This window comes from Canis aureus, chromosome 10, assembly GCF_053574225.1.
Source record: "Canis aureus isolate CA01 chromosome 10, VMU_Caureus_v.1.0, whole genome shotgun sequence".
In the NCBI taxonomy this organism is placed as follows: domain Eukaryota; kingdom Metazoa; phylum Chordata; class Mammalia; order Carnivora; family Canidae; genus Canis; species Canis aureus.
Window position 1 is genome coordinate 23,875,270 of NC_135620.1, and position 24,872 is coordinate 23,900,141.

Genomic DNA, 24,872 nt, shown 5'->3' on the forward strand with positions numbered 1-24,872 from the left:
CCGGGCTAGTTCCCGAGCGCGACGTCCTCCGCGGCGGGGGCGGGCCGGGGGCGGGCCGGGGGCTGGCGGGTGGGGCAGGACCTCGCCGCCCGCGACGCGTTCCCTACGGTGAGACGGCTGTGCGCGTGCGCTTCCCCCCGCGTTTGCGCCCCGGCCACGGAAACTAGACTTGGGACCCCGTGGTGCGCTGGAATCGTGTGGGACTCTCAGGTCTTTGGGGAGGCAGGGGCCGGCGCCGAGGGGTGACCTGTTTGGAGTGGCCACCTCCGCCTGTGGGCGCGGCAGGCACCTCGTAATTAGGTCACTCGTGGGCGGAGGAGGGTGTGTCTGCCCTGGGAGGGCCGCGCGGTGCACCTGCCTCCCTCCGCACACACCTGTCCTCGGGCCTCGGCTGTCGGGTAGTGCGCGATGCCTGCGGCCGAGGCTGGGGCTTTCCTGAGCCTGGCTTCCACACGCCCCACGCAGCCTCGCCCGCCGTCGCCGTCCGCCCCAGGTGTGCGCCCTCCCGGGGAGGAGGAGGACACCTCCTACCACCCCCCGCCCAACCCCTGCTGCTTCTGGCCTACTCCGGAGAGAGGCGCGACCCGAGGGTGTTAGAAGCGGCTACAACCCGCGCTTTAAGGAAAGTTCAGGTTCCTTAGGATCGGACCTCAGTCTGGCTAGAAATCTGGAGTTGGCGAAATGTTTTCACATGCCCTTGTCCCTGCGTTCACAGAAATATTTGGCCCGGTAAAGCCCTGTTTATGTGCCGGATCCCATGCTTGGGATAAAGAGGGGTCATCCAAACAGACAAGGTATCTTTCCCTCTTGGAATAGGTAGAAGAGAGATAGATCATGGGTCCACAGGACCTGAGAGGTGTAACTTTCCAAAGGACATTTAACCTTAAAGCGTAAGGGCAGCCCAGGTGGCTCAGTGGTTTAGCGCCGCCTTTGGCCCAGGGTGTGATCCTGGAGACCTGGCATCGACTTCCGGGCTCCCTGCATGGAGCCTGCTTCTCTCTCTGCCTGTGTTTCTGCCTCTCTCTGTGTTTCTCATGAATAAATAAATAAAATCTTAAAAACAACAACGACAACAACAACCTTAAAGCGTGAGGCAAGAGCTAACCCTTCTTCTAGACTTCCTACCCCCCCAGTAGCAGTTGACCCTGCTGAACCCAGGCACTCACTCTGCATTTCTGAGGGCATCATCCCAATCAAAAGCCTGAAGAAAGCTCTGGAGGCCTGGATCAGCCAGTGGTAGGACTGAAAATTCTTCATCCAAAACAACCTGCTTAACTAGGCTCACTGGCTCGGCCTTCCCAGGCTGAAAATGGCAATTCTGCTTTCCTTTCTACCTCTCAGTGGTGTGCCCAGAGGAAACAGTCTCAGGTCTACTCCCCAAAAGGCTTATAACATACTTTACTTGCCAGACTGGAAAAAAGTTATTTTAGCCCAAATTCTAACCCCGTTTTACAGTTAACATCCCCAAATAATAGAATTAATCTGGAATATATGAGGAAAAAATCTTCACTTAGCCCTCATGATTATAAAGCCATGCCCAGTGTGCTGTCATCTTCCTCTTCACTGTTGCCCCGTACTGTGTGAGAACTGGTCCTGTCTCATAGGGCAAGAAACAGACAAGCACTCAGAAAAGAGAAGGGATATTCCCAAGGTACTGGTCAGTCAGGAATTGAAACTTTATACTCCCAAGTGCAGAGTCTTGGCCACACTCACACAACTAACTGACCTCCAAGGACTAAAATATGGAACAGGATCAATATGATTTCCCTTTGCCTGGGTTATCTTATCTAGAAAGCTGAGGGTGATAGTAGTTTGGTTCACTAAAAAGTATTGAGGACCCTAAGGGCCCCATGCATTCATATTTCAGACAGAAGTCCTGAATGGGTGCAAATGTGTACTGAGGGACATCAAGATTTTAAGCGTCTGCAGCAACATTTTACACAATAGTTTCCACGGACCATGATTACCATGAGAAACAAGTTCCTTTCAAAAGAAAATTTAGAAAATGCTATATTGTCAGAAATCACATGGTTAAAAAAAAAAGCAAATAATAAAAACCTCATGTGTTTTATCTACCCTAAAAAAATTGTATTAAGCCCCTACTGTGTGTTAAGATTATAATGAGTGGGTTTTTCCAAAGTGATGTGAGCTCTAGTTGGTAGCCCTTATGTAGGTATTATTTATTTTCTCTTGGTGCAGATTACTTGGCTCACCACCACCACAAAATGGAGGGAAGATATAATTATATATACTTAAAACATCCTGCCAAATAATTAGATGCCATGACTTAACTTCTTAAGGAATGAATTCTAGGAAGCACTTATTAGCATTCAAGCCATGAAGTAAAGCATATGTTATTATAAACAATACGGAACTAAATCAGAATGTCTTTTCCTTTAGAAAGACTAGAATGTTTTCCTACTCTGTAGAACTCAGACTAGTCAAGGGATCTAAAGCTTCAGTTTGATTAATCTGGTCTTGACTAATTGGACCTGACAGTCTAAATTCTAGAGCTGAGGAATACTTGGAACAAAAAGTAAAAAGCAAACCAATAAGAAAAAAAATAATGTCCTTTTAATTTCTTGGCAAAGACCAGAGAGTGAATAAAGCAAATATGCTTTGAGAAAGAATCTTTGCTCAGATGGTAAATTCAGTATACAGCAAGTCTAAGTGTTGCCTGTGATGTTTAAACATAGCTATAAATAAAAATCATCTGATGATGGGGGTGGGGTAGAAGAAAGATGACCTTCAGCAAATAGCTTTATAATAGATACTTAGTCAAAGTATAAAAATGGACATTAAACATGAAGGAATGTTTTTCTTCACCTTACGTTAGGTTTATACTGTTGTTCCATCCACTTCCCTGACTTTTAAGCTTATTGATACAGAAAGTAGAGCCATGTAGATAAGAAATGGCTCAAGTCAGATGGATCTGGTTTGAATTCTGGCTCTGCATGAAGTTTGGCAAGTTAACTAACTTTTCTCAATTTTTTCATCAATAAAGTGGAGATAATTGTAATTGTCAAATAATAGGGTTCTTTTAAGAATTAAATTATAAATGTAAAACACAACACAGCATACCGTAATGTCCACTAAGTATTAAAGTGTTAGATATTCTTACCATTTTGTGTATGTGTGTGTGTTTGTTTTTGTTTTTGTTTAGAGGGAGGAGGACAGTGGGACAGGACAGATAGGGAAAATCCAAAGCAGGCTTCATTCACAGAGCCTGACACAGGGTTCCATCTCAACCTTGAGCTGAAATCAAGAGTCAGACACTTAACCGGCCGAGCCACCCAGGCACCCATAGATATTCTATTTGTATTACTTCTAAGTGGACTCTGATTCTAAACATCCTCTAATGCCACTTGGAGCACCTCAGTGCCTGCTGTAAAATACATAGTGGTTTACATAATGGAAACAGAACATAATGGTATCAAAAATGTCATAGAGACACAAAGCCATCAGATGAAATGAGGATGGGTTGTGTGAGGAGGGAGATTCAAGACTAGAGGGTAGAGATGGGTTAAAGAACACCCCCCCTCTTCCCTTGACATCATGCAAACATTCAGAAGACCTGTTGTGTAGAGAAAAAGTCAATGAGGAATAAATCCAAGAATGAATACAGTTGGTCAGTCTTATGTTCCTGTTGTGTGGAATCTTTTATATAATATGGGTGCCATATCCGGTAACATGCACTTTGCACCAGGGTCTTCTGTGCCCCAGAAGCTCCAATTAGTCAACATTTTAGTGGCTATGCCTGTGAGAAACCCGTCATACTCTGGCCAACTGGACCTGCCCAACTACCAAAAGATTTCTGTATTCACCATACACAGTGATGCTTGCGACTCATTGGTATCCACCCCTGTTTTTCTCCTTTGCAATTTTGAGAAAAATTAAACTTACATTACCCTTTTGCCTGAAATTGGAATTTTATAGATGTGGCCAAAATTTTGTGGCCAGGAACTTTGCCACAGAGAGAATACAGCCTTTTCATCCAGCTACTGCAATTTGTCTAAAGAAAAAAATATGAGAGAGAAATGACCGTGTCCCTTGGTAATATCCCTGACATCTAAATACCATTCTCAGTTACAGAGAAAATAATTCTTTCGGTTACAGAGGAAAGAAAATCTCTGAAATGAAAAGCAAAGTTTATCACTCCAGAGGGCTGGATAAGCCTTAAAAATACTGTCACCAGCTATGCAGGTATTAATCTTATCATAGAAGTATGTTTATCAACATGGAACATTATGCATAATATAGTATTAAGTGACAAAATTACCTTGTAAAACATGTATAACCATAATTTTACTAATTATATAGTATAAATAGATGTTTATGAGAGACGTTAGAAAGGTACATGATGAGGTATTAATAGCAGTTGCTTCTAGTGAATGGGATTTTTTTTTTCTTTTTACGTGCTTGATTCTTCTATAATGAAAATATATTGCTCATAATTGTGAAAAGAAAATTTTCAGAATATCTGAGTAAACCTGACTAGGCACCTCTTAGGGAATCACAGAATCAAGCAACATGTAGCTTAAATATTCCACCATGCCCTGGAATATTACTCACTCAGGAGCTCCCACTTTCTTGTGAAAAGAAGTCCCCCCTTCCCTGTGGCCTTCTCACATGGCCTCCTCACAAACCATTTCAATATGGTTCTTTCTCCTGCCTTCCCTCTCATTAAAAGGTCTTACCCTCAGTTCAGGTGGCCCTCTTACTCTCAGACAAATGCTATCTGCCTCCACTCCATTCCTACTTTCACCTCTTTGCTCAATATGTCCCTGCTCCCCAGATAGCCACTTTTATCTATATGAACCCTACTTGTCAGTTAAGACCAGTTCAAGCCCCACATTCTCTGAAGAGCCTTCTGTGATGACTCTAGGTCATCAGTGGGAGAGATTGGACTATACTGGGGAGCTCTCAACTTAGGATTCATGGGGTGGATTCAGGGGGAAATCCATCAACTCCCAAAGGAATTTCTTTTTTTACTGAAATCTTTATTGAGACAATTTTAGATTCATGTGCAGTTGTAACAAATAATACAGAGATATCCCGATTTCCCAGTGGTAACCCCTTGCAATACTATAGTACAGTATCACAACTGGAGTATTGCTATGGATACAACCCACCTATCTTATTCAGATCTCCCCAATTTTATATGCATTCATTTGTGTATGTGTTGGGTGTGTGTGCCTTTGCTGCTGTACAATTTGGAGTTTTCTTTTGTACATGTATTTTTGTCCCCCCTGGGGAAAGGTCCTCAGCTTTCATCAGATTCCCAAGTGTCATAGATGCAAAAGAGAGTTTGATTCCCAGCTCTGAGAATTCTAGGAGACCATACACCAAACCTTATAGTTCTCTGTTCCAAAAGCAACAATTAGCACTTACCACCATATGGCTGGCAGAGGGATGCATGTGTATGGGGGAGAGATAATGGGAAGAAGAACAGGGAAAGAAGGGAAAACTCAGGTGCATAAAACACAGTCCACTGAGCTTATGCTCCAGCAGGGGAAGACAGACATTCCAACAGATAAATCATTTATTAAACATGTACAGAAGAGGTATGGACTTTTTCGTTGGGACGGCTTGGGAAGTATTCCACAGAAGCTGACGCTTGAGCTACATGTTGAAAGATAATCCAGAATTCTTCAGCTGAGAAGAGAAGAACTAACTGTTAAAATCACTCCTTCTTAAGTCGTATCTATTCTATATGCTTTGAAGAAAACATAGGAAACTATGCTTACATTTGTTTATTCTACAATGTTAAGGTGTCAGATTCTTCAACTCCCGTGTGTTGGTGTTGAGGCCAAGGGATTTTTTCCCCCTGAGTCTATTTTCCACTGTCTTGTCCAAATTGGATACCAGATCCTGCCTGCTTAGCTTGAGAAAGGCATTTTATCTCTGGTGTCTTGATCACATCAGAGCTTATATTTAAAGCATGAGTGATGAGAAGAGACCGCAGCTTAGTCCCTGGCTCTATCCCATCCTTAGAGCCACCCTCCTCCTCTCCACTGAAGGCTCTAGAGGCCAATCCTACAGTGACCGGTGAGAACCAGAGCTAGTCAGAGCCATGAGTAAAATATCTCTGTTCTATAGTCAGGCTCCACTTACTGGGATCTGCGACAGGGGTTCATCAGAAACCCTCAGGAACTGGGCTCCCTGGCTTCCCCATTTGTGCCCCCCTACACACATCCACGTTTGATAGTTGCCTTGTGTGGACTCAGGCTTAGACACCCCTTGGTGGCCTCTTTCTCTGGTGGATTGCAGGTTCCACATCAAGCTGTTCAGTTCCCAGTGTTATTCACAGGGAACTGCAACCATCTTGTACCAGGGAGACCAACACCCTACCATCAGGCCCACCGTTTAAAGGGCCTCCTGGAAGCCTGACTCAAGGCACCACTTTTTATGGCCTCTGCATCCTCATTCAAAGTTATTGAACCCCCTAACCATCAGTATTTTCATCCGTAGCATGGGTATCATAATAGTACCATTCCCATAAGTTTATTTTAAGCTTTAAATAAATGAATCCATGTAATGCTCTTAGCGCATAACAAGTGTTCCCATCTACATTAGCTATTATTATTATTAACTTTTTTTTTTAGAATGCTTTTCCAACGTAGGAGGCTTTAGGAAACCATCCCCCCCCTTTTTTAAGATTTTTATTTATTTATTCATGAGAGACATAGAGAGAGAGAGGCAGAGACACAGGCAGAGGGAGAAGCAGGCAGAGGGAGAAGCAGGTCCCAAGCAGGAAGCCTGACATGGGACTTGATCCCTGGTTTCCAGAATCCTGCCCTGGCCTGAAGGCAGCACTAAACCACAGAGCCACCGGGGCTACCCCTATTTTTAACTTTTTTTTTTTAAAGATTTTATTTATTTATTAATGAGAGACACACAGAGAGAGGCAGAGACACAGGCAGAAAGAGAAACAGGCTCCACGCAGGGAGCCCGATATGGGACCCGATCCCGGAACTCCAGGATCATGCTCAGGGCTGAAGGCAGCATTAAACCGCTGAGCCACCCAGGCTTCCCTATTTTTAACTTTTTATGATAAAATTATTTCTGGTTGTAAAAGAGTGATCACTGCAGAAAATCTGTGAACTACTGACAAGTTTGAGGAAGAAACAATCACAATATCCAGAAATGAGAGCTATAATCATTTTGATGTATAGTCTTCTCAACTTTTCTTGATTGACATATGTATACTGTGGGAAATAAAAAACTAAGTTCATGTTGTATGTCTGTTCTGTAATCTTTTTTCTGTAATCTGTTTTATTCAACTTATATATCATAACCTTTTCCTCATATAGTTAAATACTCTTAGAAAATATTTTTAAAAGATTAGCTTGTTTTCAAGTATATCAATGTAACCCAATTTATGTAATTAATCCTTTAGTTTGGTAATTAGATTGTTCCTTCGTTTTAAAAAAGATTTTATTTATTTATTCATGAGACAGAGAGAGGCAGAGACATAGGCCGAGGGAGAAGCAGGCTTCCTGTGGGGAGCCTGATGCAGTACTCGATCCCAGAACCCCAGGATCATGACTGGAGCCAAAGAGAGATGCTCAACTGCTGAGCCACCCAGGTGCCCCTGTTCCCTATTTTTATATTTATAAATACCATGATATGTGTCCTGTTTATAAATATTTATTTGTATCTTTATTCCTTAAGATAAATGCTTAGAAATGGGACGACTGTGCCAAAAGCTCTATAACTTGTTTTTGTTTTGTTTTTAAGATTTTATTTATTAATTCATGAGAAACACGCAGAGAGAGGCAGAGGCATAAGCAGAGGGAGAAGTAGGCTTCTCACAGGGAGCTTGATGCAGGACTCAATCCCAGGACCCTGGAGTCACGCCCTGAGCCAAAGGCAGACACTCAACCACTGAGCCACCCAGGCGACCCTGTTTTGCTTTTTTTTTTTTTTTTAACTGACAGGCATATAGAATTGGATTAACCATAATCCTTTTTTCTGATACTCTCAAAATTGGTATGGATGTCCTGATTTTGTTAATTTAGGTAATAAATTCATTAATTTTACTAATGTAGTCAGTATCTGTCAATCCACAACCCAAAAGTTAGGGCCTCAAAAATAATCAATATTGAAGCATAAGGCTTTACATCCCATCCTATCCAAGGGAACCATTCCAAATCATATGTTCATTTCCTTTTCTTTGTGTAGGATTTTGCTGTATCTTTATATATATTCCTAAAAAGTAATCTCTTAGAACTGTCCTTAGCTTTATAAAAATGACATTAAGCTGTAGGTAATATTTGGGGACTTGTTTTTTTCTATTTACTGTGCTAAAACTCATCCACATCATTGCATTCCACTGTAGTCATTTTGCCTGGTATAAAAAGAAATCCCCCAATGTGTAAACATACCATGGTTTATCATCCACTCTCCCACTGATGGGCAAGTACATTGTTTCTAGGATTTAGCTCTTACTCACACTGCTGCTATGAACATTATACTGTAAATGTTCCTGTTGTGTATGTACAAGAATTTGTCTAGGGAATCAATTTGCACTCCCACCAGCTATAAATGAGAGAGCTTCTGGATCCACATTCTCTGGTATACTGTGGATCTGTGTCCTCAGGTTGTTCTCAAGGTGGCTAGCTCAGTCTACCTCCCTCCAGCAGAATGCCAATTTCTAGAAATGCTTTCCAACCCTAGGGATCATTATTATTATGATTATGATTATGATTATTATTTTTTTTTTTTTTTGCCATTTGACAAGGAAAAGATACATCTCCCTTCTGTGTAACTTTGTTGCAAGGTACTGACTCCTCTAAAAGCCAAGAGAGAAAGGGTTTGTCTCATAGAATTTTTCCAGTCTGATAACTTCAGTGACATTTCTGGGACTTACTCCCCAGTAGCTCAGCTGCTTTCCCATGTCCTAAAAGAGGTGATATGGTTGGAAGGCGGGAATGAGGGCAGCCAAGATGGGAAAGACGCCCAGCTCACCACAGTGGAAGCTTGTTTCCTGGTCCCAGCCCCTGCCAGTGTCAGATCACTCCTTCTTGATGAAGCAGGCATTATCTCTTCCCTACCCCCAACCCGAGAAAAGCCAGTATAATGCTAGCCTTTGTTATTTGAATTGATAAATTTAAACCTCTTTCCCTGTTCTACAGTAAAAGAACTTTCTATTTTGGGCTCAGTGACATAGCCCAAACCAAGCAGAGAGCAGCAGGCTGCAGCATGAGTTAATAGTCTTTCTTCAAGGGAAGAGAACCTACAGGCAAACAGAAGGACCTTCCAAAGTACATCATCTGCATAGCAACGTGCAGCCCATTTGCTTGTCTTTCTGCTGACCGATACATTTCAAAGTGGAAAATTGAACAATCCCTAATTTTCATAGTAAACTGATGAGTAAATCCTGAACAATTTCTGAAATCAGTTCACCAGGAATTCATGGATGTCCACTTGTGTACCTATTGCTGGACTACATATTGTCAGAAAAGAGAATTCTATCTTCAAGGGGAATTCTTGCCACTCAAAATTATATTGATTTGAGGAGTGCCTAAAACATTTGCCTAAGAATATGCTTTCTTCCTTAGTCCTTTTCTCCTCCTGAAATCTCACATTGCTTTAGGGTCCTGGGTCTCAAGAAGCCTCCAGGAGTACACAGAGGTCATGCTTGTATGAGGAGCAATCTATTTAAACCATTGAAACCTGTTAGCACATTAACCACAGCCTGGAAGAATGGGACACAGGACAAGTAAGTTCCTCCTACCCTCACTTTGGCAAACTTTTTCTTATGAGAAGTTTCAAATACGCACAAAAGTAGACATCATACCTGTTACCTGGCTTTGAAAATTATTAAAATATGGCAATCTTATCTGTACCCCATTCTTCCCTCATTTCCATTTTAAGTCCAATTTAAAGCAAATTAGATATTTTCATAAATACTTCTGTAGGTATCTAACAAATAAGGACTCTTTTTCAATAACCACTTTAATCACATATTTAAAATTAACAGTAATTCTTTAATATTATCTAGTATACAGTCAGAGGTCAAATTGCTCTCATTTTCTTAAGTGTCTTTCTTTAATGGTTTATTCTCATCAGGAGTCAAACACTGTCATTTGTATTTGTTGATATAGCTCGTCTATATATATGATTTAAAATTTTTAAAGCAGTTTATAACTCTTTAATTTTTAAATTTTAAATTATAAGTTTCTTCTCCTTTTTTATTGCTCTTCTTCTCAGTGTTACTGAGGATAATGGGTCTTTTAGTTACTCTTGGTCTGTAACATAAAACAGGCACCAATTTATTGTGCTTATGGATTTCATGTGTCAGAAATTCAGAAAGGCCACAGTTGGGATAGCTTCTCTCTGCTTCAAGCTATCTGGGGCCTCAGCTGGGGAGATTCAGAATCTGGTGACGACTTCATAAATGGGACCTAGAAGCATCTAAGGTTTGTTTACTCACATATCTGGCGTCTGAACCTGGAGCACTCAAAACCCAGGACTGCTGACCAGAGCACTTACACACAGCCTCACCATGTGGCATGACTTCCTTACAGCTTGGTAGTCTGAGGATAGTCAGACTTCTTACAGGGCAGCTTAGGGCTCCAAGTCCAAACATTCCAGCCATCAGGGTGGATGCTATATCATCAATTTTTATCACCCAACCTCAGAAATTACATTGTCACTTTTGCGGTGTTCTGTTGGTTGTGAGCAAGTCTAAAGCTCACCCAGACTCAAAAAGAGTAGAATCAGACTCCACTCCACCTTTACAGAGGCAAGGGGGCAAAGTTGCAGAAGAGCATGGTAGGATGGAGATGTTATTGTGCTACTTGGGGATAGGATGGTCAATCAAGCCTGCCTTTCTGACACCAACCAGAAAAATGTTGCAAATCATGGAAACCTGGCGGAAGAGAGAAAAGTAGGGGAGCTTATTTGTTTGCAGGGCCACATCCTACAGCTGTGTAGATAATATCCTTCATAACCAAGGAGGTGACTGGGCTGAGACTCAACTCCATTTGCTATACGTGTGCCTGACTCTGGGACTGTGTCACCATGAAGAAGAGGCACCTACTGTAAAACATGTAAGATACCGTAGGGGCAGGAGGTGTCCTTGGATGGATAGTAAAAGGTCATTCAGTCTAACTTACACTTATTAGATACCTATTAAACACATGCTACTTTGAAGAATATTATGTCTTTTTATTTTTATTTTTGTTTTTTGGTTTAAGCAGCACAGAGTTGACCAAGAAATATCCCAAAAATGGTACTGGATTTACTCATGTGTTTGTTAAATGGTGCAAATTTCTACCTATTAGGTACTTTTTGATTACATTGGTCTAGAACGTTCCAGATGTATCTTGAAAGAAGCTTACACACTGTGTCCCAATAAACCCAATCTGACCCACCTGCTGCAAGCCTTGGCTGAATGCAAGTTGATACAGGACGTAGAGGAAACCAGGGCTTTCTTTTCTTCTTTGCAGTCCCTATTCTTCATTAACATAGCTTTTATAGTTTGATTAAATCCCCAGGGAAGTAAATGCTTTCATTTCTGTTTATGGCTTATCAAGAAAATGAAATAATATAAAGGCAAGGTAAATTCAAAGGATTTTATGGACCAGGATAGCAGTAGCCTCCCTGAGTTTGATAAAGACAGGTATGTTACAAGGAAGCTCACAGAAGTCCAGACAGAAGTGTCTGTTGATGAGATTATTAAAAAGCTGTGATCATGTTGATCTAGCCATGCTGCTGGTCAACAGCTGCATTGAGGAAAGCCTCAAATGGCAAGGCCCAGGGCACTTTAAAAAAAACAACAACTTTGGCCTCAAGTGTCAAGTGTTAAGTTAATCACACTTTCCAGTTCAGGGCACATTATCTTAGTCAGTGCATACAAGGCAACTCTTTTAAGTATGTATGCCTGTATTTTCTCTTCTTGCTCCTCACTCCTTCCCCCCTGCAAGCAACCATTCTAATCCATTTAATTCTATTTTTTTGGCTTGTATGTGTTCATGTAATTGTGTGTTACTGTCTCGTTTGCATGTATTTTAATTTACACAATAGCATTGTGTTACAGATCTCACTCTGTGTCTTACTGTTTCCACTCCATACTTTAAGACCTATCCACGTTGCTATGCACACATCCAGGCCATCATTCCTGACTGCTGCAGAGTACTCCAGTAATGGGCACCCCCAGTGCCTCAGACTTTTCACCACCCAAAACAAAATGCTGCCATGAGCAGCAGCCTCATATGTCACCAATTTGGGACCTGTATATAAACCTCTTAAGACAACATCTCACCCATAGGTGTCCTGAAGTGCATTAGAAAAGACACCTCTTCCTCTTGGAGAAAACTGCCCAGAGTAAAATACAAGGCTTGGCAAGGTGAGGCTCAGGCTGGGTTTCTTTTTTTTTTTTTTTTTTTTTTTTTCAGGCTGGGTTTCAGCCCCAACTCATCCCCTCAGTTGGAGTCTTGTTCAGGGTACAACTGTAGGAGGTGGCCCTGTCCCCAGTTCTTACTTCTACTAGGTTTCAACTGTTTTGCAACATCACTCCTGGTTGGTACATGGGAGGGTGTCACTTGACCACAGAAATCTCATTATAGGATCTGTGTATACTTAATTTGATCAAGCAGGGCTATATTCCTTGGGGACTTTATACTTGGGTTGATATAGTGTATGGGAGCACCATGGCTAGTTTATGAGCTCTACAGGAACTGGGGAATCAAGCATGGCTACATACATACACAGGGGTAGTGCAGATACACCCGCCTGAGGACAAGGCAAAAGGCCCAAGTACTTCACTCCCTCACTGTCTTGGAGATGGCAGAGAAACATCTCTCTTAATACTGTTGTCACAGGACATAGGTGAAGTGGTTGGCCTCATGTTCACAAGGCAGCTTTGCTACAAATGATGGACATCTGGCCCTGAGCCATCCTGCCTTTGCCCCTTGGTGAATATCCTGTGGCCTACACAAATAAGAACTGATGGTCCTTAGGTCCCTACTCAAGGTCACCTTGACAAGCCAGAATTGAACCATCCAGGACAACTCCTTTAAATAGGTCGGATTTCAAGTCCCTCAGAAGTTCTTAGTGACCATTCAGATATATCTAAATACTCTTAAAATAACTGTGTGGAGGTCAATGAAACACCTAAGTTATACAGAAAGTTGTCATTTTCATGCTGTTTTTTTCAGCTGTCAAATGAGGATAAACACAAATGAGAACTTCTAGAAGACAGAAGTCTTAATTTACAATTTTTAAGGAAAGAATCATGGGAATTTTCAGATTTCTGGGAGAAAAGCAACCCCCAAAATCAAACTAATTACTCTATTTCTGAATTATGCTTGTGAATTTAGAACTATACTTCAGTATTAATAAGAAGCCTGGGGACACCTGGGTAGCTCAGCGGTTAAACATCTGCCTTCGGCCCAGGTTGTGATGCCAGAGTTCCAGAATGGAGTCTCACATCGGGCTCCCTGTAGGGAGCCTGCTTCTCTCTCTGCCTATGTCTCTGACTCTCTCTCTGTGTGTCTCATGAATAAATAAATAAAATCTTAAAAAAAAAAAAAAAAAGCCTGGATAACAGTCAATCATGCAAGGATGTGAGTCACACTGAATACCACGGGCATTACTGTTACTGTATGCAGTTGTGAATAGCAAGGGGTGGGCTCTGAAACAATGCAAAAGAACAAAAGTATAGAACAGTTGTATGGATTAACAAACATTAGGGTCTGGAAAATACTGATCACTAAGTGGGCCTGTGACAGAAAAAAATGTAATAGAAGCTTCACATTTAAAAAGAGCAGCACAGGTTAAAACTTAGAGATGGCTGCCATGAGACAAGAAAGATTCAGAGATTCACAACTGACCTGGCTGCTTCACACAAGACAAGGCATCCACCATCCACAGAGACCAGATTTACCCTTCTCAAATGGTTCTAGCATAACTTCATCCCTTTCCATACCTCGCACGAGAAATACATGGCCCTGTCAGGGTCCTAGAGCTTACCTGTACCCACAGGATCTCTTGGTTAGATCCCATCCTTATATTCTGGAGTCACTAACTGACATCATTGGCTTGTTAATGTTTTAGGACCTTTAAAAAGGTCTGGGGTGCCTTCTACACCATATGAATCCAAAGTCAACATCTTTCCCTGCATTGTCAGCCTTGGCCCCTGCTTTTTATCATTAAGAACGACAGACAGAGGCACATGGGTGTCTCAGTCAGTTAAGCATCTGCCTTCAGCTCAGGTCATGATCCCAGGGTCCTGGGATCAAGCCCTGCATTGGGCTCCCTGCAGTGGCGAATCTGCTTCTCCCTCTCCCTTTGCCTCTCCCCCGCTTGTGCTGTCAAATAAATAAATAAAATCTTAAAAAAAAAAAAAAAAGAATGACAGAGACTACAGGTAGATTTCAGATGCTCTCACCACAAAAAAGAAATGGCAAATATGTGCTGTGGTGCAGGTATTAGCTAAAGCTGTAGTGGTTATTTTGTAATATAGAAGTGTATTAAATAACACATTGTACACCTGAAACTTAAACAACTTTCTATGTCAACTGTATCTCAGGAAAGCTGAAAAAGGAAGGAGGGAAGGAAGGAAGGAAGGAAGGAAGGAAGGAAGGAAGGAAGGAAGGAAGGAAGGAAGGGAGGGAGGTAGGTCGGTCAGAGATGGCTCCTGGTAGCTCACCACAAGGTCTCAGATTGGATTTGGATTCTGAGGCTTCCTTTGCCACCCTCTCCTATTTAGTTCCGAGTCTAAGATATGCCATATTAGTTTACTTATAATTTGTTTATTGGATTTAAAAGTGTCTTTCTTCTGGGTGGGAGGATGAATGAAATAGGTCATGTGGGTAAAGGAGTGTGTTTGTTGTGATGAGCAGTGGGTGATGTGAGAAGTGTTGAAGCACTATAATTGTACACCTGAAACTAATACAACACTGTATGTTAACTAACTGGAATTTAAATAAAAACTTAAAAAAATAAATAAAAATATCTTTATTCTGAGAAGCTCAAGATCATAAGCAAATTTTAAAAAGGATGTTTGGATCAGTTGGTGGATCATATGACTCTTGATCTTGGGGTCCTGAGTTCGAGCCCCATACTGGGCATAAAGATTACTTAATAAAAAATAAATAACAAATAACCTTTTAAAACAATTTCAAGGAATAGCAGCTTAATAAAGATCAAGAAATTATTGTGTCACGAGATGATTAATCAAAAAGAAATGAGCCCATGGGCGCCTGGGTGGCTTAGCCGGTTAAGTGTCTGCCTTTCACTCAGGTCATGATTCTGGGGTCCTGGGATCAAGTCCCATATTGGGCTCCTTGGTCACCAGAAAGCCTGCTGCTCCCCCTACTTGTACTCTCTCACTCTCTCTTGTTCTGTCAAGTCAATAAAATGTTTTTTAAAAAGTAGAAGAAGAAATGAGCCCAAATTAAAGCAAAGGAGATCTGAGTTGGTTCCTGATGAATCATTGGACAAGAGAGGAAAATCCAGGCTTGAGTAGGCCACGGGCAGGAGGATGGGACTCTATCTCATTCCACAGCCCTTCAAGGAACAGAGCAGGAGACTTTACATAGGTCTAGACTCAAGGTGTGCCTGCTTGCAAGCAGGAAAAGGCCAAAGTTCCTTATAGATCTGGTAACACTTCAGAAGAATGACTAGTCCCTCTAGCCAGCTGAATTTTTTTATTCCTAATAACAGAACAAGAACTTATTTCTAGAGGAAAAAGGAGTGCTGAGAGCCTAAGATTCCAAGAGATAACCTTCTATGTCTGCCCTCCCCAGCCGCTGGAGAATGGATGTGTTCACTATTGATTTTCTAAACCACTTTTAAGAAGCCAAGGGATGGGGAATCTTAAATGTTAATGTCCATTTTGTGGGCAGCCTGAGTGGCTCAGCAGTTTAGCACCACCTTCAGCCCGGAGCGTGATCCTGGAGACCCAGGATCCAGTCCACACTGGGCTCCTTACATGAAGCCTGCTTCTCCCTCTGCCTGTGTCTTTGCCCCTGTGTGTGTGTGTGTGTCTCATGAATGAATAAATAAAATCTTTTTAAAAAATAATGTCCATTTTGTGGCTGAAACTTTCAAATAATCAAATAAATCTTACCCGTTATATCAAAGCTACATTTGGCTATCACCCATGCAGAAGTAGGATAAAAGATTTCTCCTAAAGCAAACTTCCTGGAGGAATTGAGCAATGCCAGAGAAGGCACGAGATTGCTGCAATTCCCAGGGAGCTCCTCAGAGCACACAGGTGAATGGGTCCATTCCAAACAGCTGGCAGCTCCCTGGCTCTTCTCAGTTGGGGCCTAGCATGTGCATGAGAAAGTTTCCCTCTGTTGCATCAACCAACAGCTAGAGAATCAAGAATTCTAGGTTAGCATACCAGGCTACTTAGGCAATGACGAATCTGCTTTACTTCCTCCTTTGTTTCCTAACCGAGAGTGTATTCCAGTTTCAGTGTGGAGGCCAGAGACGGCTGACGACATCACCACTTCCCCACAGCGGTTCACTCAGTCATCTCTGCAGGTAAGCCTACACTTCCCTTTGATGGCCAAACTAGAGATTACAGTTTCTAAACAAGGCACTCAACGTATCTCTTGATCCTAACAACAGACTAAAATTTTCAAAACACACCTCCAGGAGGTAGAGAATTGGCCAATAGTATGAAGACCTAGTTTGTGCTCTGGACCCTGCTGCCTAATTGTATGATGTGGTTCGAATCTATGCACATTCAGGGCCTTTGGAAAACCTCTAAAGTGATGCTTTGATCTTTCTCAGCAATAAGACTTTATACAACTCTCGGCTAAAAGAAGAAAAAGGGAGCACCCGGGTAGCTCAGTGGTTGAGCATCTGCCTTTGGCTCAGGTCCTGATCCCAGGGTCATGGGATCATGGCATCAAGTCCCACCATCAGGCTTCCCGCAGGGGGCCTGCTTCTCCCTCTGTGTCTCTGCCTCTCTCTGTGTGTCTCTCCTGAATACAATCTTTTAAAAAATAAATAAAAGAAGAAAAGGGGCTGCAGTCACTGCAGAAGACTTCTAGTGATAATTTCACCTACCTGGAAGAATAAGAGCCATGTTAGAGCCACACCAGTAAGACACAGGCCCAGGGATGCGAGCATAGCCACCTGGGAACAAGTGCATGTTCCCTACCATTTGGGAGTGAATTTTGAAATAACCATTGACTACCATTCTCACCTGTATCCTTCCTTTTTCCCTCCTTTCTCTTTGCTACCCTGAGGCCAGATTCTCATTTACAAGAAGAAAAAGTATGATGTGTTCCCCCTAGCTTTAGGGAGAATCACTGTTGTTACTGAATTGAACTCATGTTCCTGACACATATACTGACATTTAGATAATCACCATCCCCCGTTGCAAATCTTTTGAAAAATACTGACTTACACTATTTGATCTACTCTCTTATCTTTAACATTTTATTTTATCATCCTTGAAAAATCAGAGTACTGCACGGATGAAGAGCTGGTTACATGGAAAGTCTTTCCATGATGAGATAACTGATCTAATGGAAGAGACAAGCCAGAGGAGAAACAAGCATGGGTCAAGGCATAGGAAACTAATCACAGCTCTACAGAGTTAATGAAGTCTTGGAGACAGGGAACAGACTGACTTGTATACTGTGTACTGAGAAGAGAAATGACTGGACATGCATGTTTTTCTAGAAACAATTCATTAATATTTCTTTTCCATTGCAGTACTTGGCCCAAAATCTAAAGGGTGATCATTTAAAATTTATGTATAATTTCAAACATACACATGGAGTAGAACTTTTGTAAAGATAATTATTATTCACTAAATTAATATACTGAGTATTTTAATGATCCCCCATGCACTCATTATCCAGCCTCAGCAATCACCAACTCGTACCCATTATACTCATTAATATTTTATCTGCACCCCCACCAACTTCCTCCATCCATTGTTATTTTGAGGCAACTCCTAGGCATCATAACATTTCATGAATAAATATTCAACATGTATCTCTAAAAAGATAAAAACTCATTGTAAACTTAATCACTCCCATACTTGAAATTAATAATTCTGTAATATCCAGGTGATTATGTTTTAGTCAGCATATAAAAAGTGTTGACTAGTGGAGAGGCGTGAAATATTGCTATTCCTACACACTGTACGATAAAATGGGACATATTCCTAGATTTGCCTATAAAACCTCAAAAGGTGGGTGATGAATTCTCTTAGTCAATCCAATATTTATTATTTGTCTATTCCGCACTTCAGGGTGGAGAATCATGGGATGGAGTCCTCCTGAAGGGAAAATTAGAGAGCCTGCCTCCTCATGAGCAACTCCCTTCGAACAAGAGGAGACTCTGTGTAATTAGGCAATGTCATGGTGTCACACGTTGCCTCAGAGCTATACACATAACTTGGGCATGTGAGCGAGCTCCGTGGGCAAGGGAATCACTTGTATATCCAGAGCACAGTCCAGAAGCAACAGTCTATGAGGGGTTTCCAATGCCTAATTCTACTAATTTGTTTATTTGGAAATATTTTAGGAATGTATTGGACCTGTAATAACATTTAGTGTCATTCACAAGGGTTAGAAGAGAAAGTAGAGTCATGTAAAAAAAAAAAAAAGAGGGGGGTGGTTGTAAGGGATATATAATATTCCCTATATTTCTTTGTACTAATCAACAAATGCTCCTTTAAGAATGTTACATAAACACAAAGGTTAGTTCATGCAGTTCCCAAAGATTTATGTACAAAATATTCTCTATGTCAAATCCTATTTTTAAAGTTTTCAAATAGAGCACATTTTGTAAGGCCAATTCATGTTCTCTAATTCATATTGTTTGTGAGACTAGATTTTTGAACATTTTCTTAAAATAAAACAATCCTAGTGAGGCTTGCAGGAGGAAATCACATACTCTTGGGGCTGTGCAGGCCTTTTCACTCCTGCACCATTACTGCAATAGCCACCAAACTGGTTTGTATGCCTCTCTTCCTCCCCTCTCACACTGAGTTGTCTTCCTAAAGCAATTATCTAGTCCTGTCACTTCACTAATATGCATTTAATGTTTCTATTACCTTCCAAAAATCCCTAATTCTTTAGGATAGCATTCCAAGTACTGAGATTTGTCCCTGACTTACTGGAACAACCTTATTCCTCATTGCTTTGTACTCTCCACATTCCTTATTCTCCAGCCACATCAACTAGTAAATGTTTTTAGAACATAGGCCATATTTTTCAAACAATGAGACACTTAATTCACTTCTTACAATAAGGGACAGTATAGTCCAGTGTTCAAGAGCATAACCACCTTCATGTCACACTGGTTTGGATCCTGGCTCTATCACCTACCAGCTGTGTGATTTTGATAAAATCAGTTAATCTGTCTGAGCCACAAGTTTCTTCAACTCTAAAATGGGAATGATGAAAGTACCTTTCCCATAGAGTTGCTGGGAAGATTTGGTTGGATTAAGTAGGCAAAATACTTAGCACAGTGCCTGGCACATAGTAAACAGCCAATAGATAACAGCTCTTATGTTAGTCTATTAAGGTCCATCTATCTGTCATGAGACACCACTCCTTGAAGTCTTTCTGATTTCCCCAGCTGACAGTCACATCTCCTCCAGGGTCCTACAAATCACTCATACCTCTTTCTCAGCACTACTTTCTGCCTTGTGTTATTATTATTCTGATACACATCTTTTCTGTTCAATTTCGCTGAATCCCTGCCATGTACTAGGTGCCACAGGGAATAAAAGATGAAGAACACTTGGCTCTTTGCCATGCAAGTAGTGCTTAGAATATAGTTAGCAAACAGACATGGGCAACTCAAATACAACTTACCAATCTTTGTTTAATAAAGTTGTGGTTTGTTGTCATTATTATGATATTGTATGAGCTAGATTTTAATACAGGGACCATTTCCCTACTAAACAGAATTTACCTCTGGAAAGCAAATGTAGTAAAATACAATTGGCCATAGCTGAGTTTAGGTAACTGTCAAGGGCAAACTATTATCAGTGATGTTTTGAGATTGAAATGATAAAATCAAACTAATGACTTCCTCTGCTCCCAAAGCTTTTGCCAAAATAAATACACAAAGTGTTAGACCTAAAATGTGGCACAGAGCTAGAAACACTTCTAGCCACCTTCTTCTGGGGATGCAACTGTGAGGTACATTCTTGGTGTATCTGTAATTCAAGGGAAGAGGAGATGGTGAAGGCTGCACAACTATACTGCATTGTCTAACCCTGCCTGTAGATAGTCAAAACCATGAGATCAGTGACTACAACTAGGTTTCAGCTGCAGAAAACCAGCAGTCCTAATTGCTGAACAAGCCCTCTACCTTGTACTAAATAATGTTTTAAGTCAGTGCCAAGTTCTCAATGTCAACAAGACTTCAAGTGAGACTGCTCAGGTTCCTGCCTCACCCAAATACCAGAAGATGACACCTACAATGCCTATTAAAACAGGAAACAATGCAGTTGGACAGCATAGTTTGACTATGTGACTGGGCATATGTCATCAAGATGGCTCCTCATGAAATAATTGCTCTGGGCTGCTAATGAAAAGAGGAATGGTTTATTCTCCTAGATAGAGCTCACCACTCCCTTTCTCCTGCTGCCCTCCACTGCAGGCTGGCTGAGCAGTACAACCTTATGGCAGAGCTAGGCTGGTTTCCTCAGTCTATCTCCGTAATTCTAGCTCTGTGGGTACCTGTGAGACAGGAAACGTTACTCGACTCTGGGCAGTTTTGTGTTTCTAAAAACAGATCCAAATGTCAAATGTATGATCAAATAATGGGTTAAGGACCATTCTTGCCAGAAAGCTAAACACATTATAAAATCCTTAATTATATCTTGTATTTTAATTATAGTATTAAATAATACATTTCCAGCATTTGTAGATATTTATACTTTCTTTCCCCCTTTTCTTCATAACTGAATATATCATCTGGCATGTGACTAAGAGGCCAGATGGGACTAAAGATTTATGCTTTTGTACCACTCAGGAGCTCATCTTTGTCTTAATGGTATCAAATTCGGAAAGTGATGTTTCTAATCATTATTATCAGTAGCCTTATGTTTCCATTCCTAATAATTTCTATTTTTACCTCCCCAAACATTCAAATTGTCACCTAAGAACCACTGTGCCAACAATGAGACTTCATGATGGATGTGGCAGAGGATGCCAGACTACATCAGCCCAACTGATGGATGAGAGTCTGATGTTAGATCGATGGACTGAGGCAAAGCTGTAAGGACTGTGAATACAGAAGTAAAATGTGAGAGATGATGCTGTTCATTGTGTTAAAACTTCCTTTGTATAACACCTCAAGGGTTATAATTTACTTCCACATATATTACATTTGGTCATCACCTCACTCTTTCATCTCATCCCACACCCTTCTTCAGTTTCAAGAAAGAACCAAAATGGTAAGATGACAAAATCAGCATTTGCTTAGCATGAATTATTAGTAAACAAAGAAGTATTATGTTTCTATCTTACTTGATGCTAAATGTTGAGTAACCACACAACCATCTGATGAAGTGTTAAGAATAAAGATATGTCACAAGCGTTCTTTACACAGGCTCTACAAATTGACCAAAAACAACATTATCACAGAGTTACATGATTACCAGTGATGTACAAACCAAGTATCTGTGGAAATGGCTGCCAGTTTCCACAAGCCACTTGAAGAAGTCTAGATTCTCAGCCCAATGGAGTGAACTGCCCTCCACTCAGTGGGTTCTTCAGCCCAACACATGTTCAATAGAACTTCTCTCAATGCCTTGTGCAGAGCAGCCCATCAGGAATTTTAAAAAAATTAAAACAGAGGCTTGACTCAAACAGAATGCAAAAATACGAGAAATATGGAAATTTGAACACTGAATAGTTGATATTAACCAAGTGTTAATAACTGTTATAAAAAAATAACTGTTATAAAGACCTATAATTATGTCTTTGTAAGAAGTCTTAGCTTTGAGAGATATATATTGAAATGTGTAGGAGAGAATTATACGATATCGTGAATTTGCTCCAGAATCATGTAAGAGGGGAGGAAATGAGTGGGGAAACAGATGAAACCAAACTGACCACATCTTAATAACTGTTAAATCTGGATGATGAGTACATGAGGGACCATTATGATTCTCTGCCTATCCTTGCATATATTTCAAATTTTCCATAACAAAAAGGTTTTTTTTTTATTTTGAAGCATTATAAACACAAATTAAAACTGGATACAAAGAATCCTGCCAGGAGTACCTGTCTTGCTCAGTTGGTAGACTTTGCAACTACTGATCTCAGGATCATTCATTTGAGACCCACACTGGGTGTAGAGATTACTTGAATAAATAAACTTAAAAAAAAAAGAATCCCACCATATATCAACATGGATCAACAAAAAAAGGTTGGGGGAAAACTGTTGCAGAAGGATAGGTCTTAAATAATGCCATTTAAGGACGCCTGGGTGTCTCAGCGGTTGAGCATCTGCCTTTGGCGCAGGGTGTGATCCTGGAGTCCTGGGATCAAGTCCCACATTGGACTCCCTGCAAGGAGCCTGCTTCTCCCTCTGCCTGTGTCTCTGCCTCTCTCTGTGTGTCTCTCATGAATTAGTAAATAAAATCTTTTAAAAAAATAATAAATGATGCCGTTTATATAAAATGCCAAACATGTCAAGCAATACAATACAAACTCTCAAGGATCTATGAATAAAGTTAGGAAGACAAGTATGAGAATGACAAATATAAACTTCAGAACCATGGTTATTGGGGTGCAGGAAGAGGAATGTAATTGGGGAGGGTTACATGGGGGCTTCAACTATCTTTGTGACATTTTACATAAGGTTATAAACACATATGTGATTAGTCTATTATCCTCTATGTGCTTTTGTACTTGTGAAATATTCCACAATAAAAGGACACATACAAATTAAAATTAAAAAATGAAACAGAAAGTGGATAATCACCTGTGGGAATGTTCTGGAAGAGTCCTGCACTTCTTGTATTGATTTCTAAGAACAATACCCATTGGCACCCCAACCCTCAACTTGTAAGAATTGCTTCTTTTTCTGTTAAAATATTTTATTATTACTAAAAAATCATACTGACAAAAATATAATTAACATACTTTAATAATAGTAATAGAACAAACTCCCTTGAACTATGACTCAAAAAATCTGACAGCACTAGTATCACTGAAGTTCCTTGGTATACTCTCTCTGTTCACATTCGCAGTAGATAGAGCTGCTATCCTGAATTTTGTGTTTATTATTATAATTTAATGATACCTTAAGATAGAGTTTTGCATATTTTTAACTTGTACATGTGGAATCATACCTTGACTTGCCTTTTTCGTGAGAGATATTACGAGATTCATTGCTGTTGATGCGTGTGTTGCAGCTCACTCCTTTTCACTGTGTGTGTATTAAATTACTATTTATTTACCCAATTCTATTGCTGACAGACTTTTGGGTTGTTTCCAGTTTTTTTTTTCCAGTTTTTGCTATAACAAACAATACTGCTGTATACATCCTTATATTTATCTCCTGAAGTCCATGTGCAAGACTTTCGGTACAGTAGACATCAAGGAGAGGAACAGTTGGGCATAGGGTAAGTCCATCTACCACTTTACTAGAGAATAACAGATTTCCCACAGTCATTTGCCTCAATGTACACTCCCACCAGCAGTATATGAAAGATCCCAGTGCTCTGTATCCTTACCAACACTTGGTACTGACAGTTAGTTTTGCCTAATGAGTGAGAATGAGAACTGGAATCTGAGGTTGTTTTTTTTTTTTAATTTTTATTTATTTATGATAGTCACACAGAGAGAGAGAGAGAGAGGCAGAGACACAGGCAGAGGGAGAAGCAGGCTCCATGCACCGGGAGCCCGACATGGGATTCGATCCTGGGTCTCCAGGATCGTGCCCTGGGCCAAAGGCAGGCGCTAAACCGCTGCGCCACCCAGGGTTCCCGGAATCTGAGGTTTTAATTTCCATTTCCCTGCTTATTAATGAAGCTGAGGCTCTTGCCATGTTAGTGCTCATTCACCTTCCTGCTTTTGTGAATATCTGATTCTGTCTGTCGCTCATTTGGGGGGTAGGAATGTTGTCTTTCTCATATTGATTTTTAGAGGAATTTGCTATACATTTTAGATATAATAATGCAAGTTATGTAATTTCCCAATTGTGACCTGCCTTGACTTGTCTAAAATAAACATGTTCCTCCCATCCTCTTTAATCTGTTAGAGTGGAGACTACAGTAATAGATTTCCCAATCAATCTTGTATTCTGAGACAAATACAACTTTGTTGTCATACAAATATCACTTTTCTATATTCTGAATTTTGCTTGCTAATATTGTGTTTAGGATTTTCACATCTGTATGTAAATGATAATGGTCAGCTATCATCTTTGTTTTATTGAATTTCCCTGGTTTTAGATTCAAGATTATTCCATACGTTCATTCACTGATCAAAAATTTTTTGAATTGGGATGCCTGGGTGGCTCATTGGTTGAGCATCTGCCTTCAGCTCAGGGTGTGATTTCAGGGTCCTGGGAGCGAGTCCTGCATCAGGCACCCCATAGGGAGCCTGCTTCTTCCTCTGCCTATGTCTCTGCCTCTCTCTGTGTCTCTCATAAATAAATACAATCTTTAAAAAAATTTTTTTGAATGCCCACTATACATAAGGCACTACTCTAGGCACTTGGACATATCATGAACAAAAGAGAAAATATCTCTATCTTGGTGGAGATTACATTCTAGCCTCATAGGATGAGTTGGGCTATGTCCCCCTTTTTCTATTCTCTGGAGGAGCTGTACAATTTGGGAATTAACTCATCCTTAAATGTATGAAGAACGTACTTTGTTGTTTTTTGGTTTTGCTAATTTTCAAGCCCTTTGTCCA

At 40.7% G+C, this 24,872-nt stretch overlaps 1 protein-coding gene and 1 long non-coding RNA gene across 6 annotated transcripts in view; one reads left to right on the top strand and one right to left on the bottom strand.

The window, feature by feature from the left end:
• Window positions 1–5,524: 5,524 nt before the first annotated feature.
• CDKL3 (cyclin dependent kinase like 3) overlaps window positions 5,525–24,872 on the bottom strand; it is a 107,925-nt gene continuing 88,577 nt past the window's right edge. For 3 of the 5 annotated variants that reach the window (XR_013387671.1, XM_077911694.1, XM_077911687.1), the window contains one exon: window positions 5,525–5,655. Coding sequence is in view for 3 of the 5 variants with exons in the window: in XM_077911694.1 (XP_077767820.1) it covers window positions 5,623–5,655 (33 nt within the window). In the remaining 2 variants the exon portion in view is untranslated. Of the gene's footprint in view, window positions 5,656–22,932; window positions 23,035–24,872 lie in introns of all 5 variants that reach the window. The other 2 variants (XR_013387669.1, XM_077911691.1) reach the window with 1 other exon arrangement.
• On the top strand, window positions 16,234–21,547 carry LOC144322109 (uncharacterized). Its single transcript, XR_013387677.1, has 2 exons — window positions 16,234–16,503; window positions 21,105–21,547. It is a non-coding gene; the product is annotated as an uncharacterized LOC144322109 (long non-coding RNA).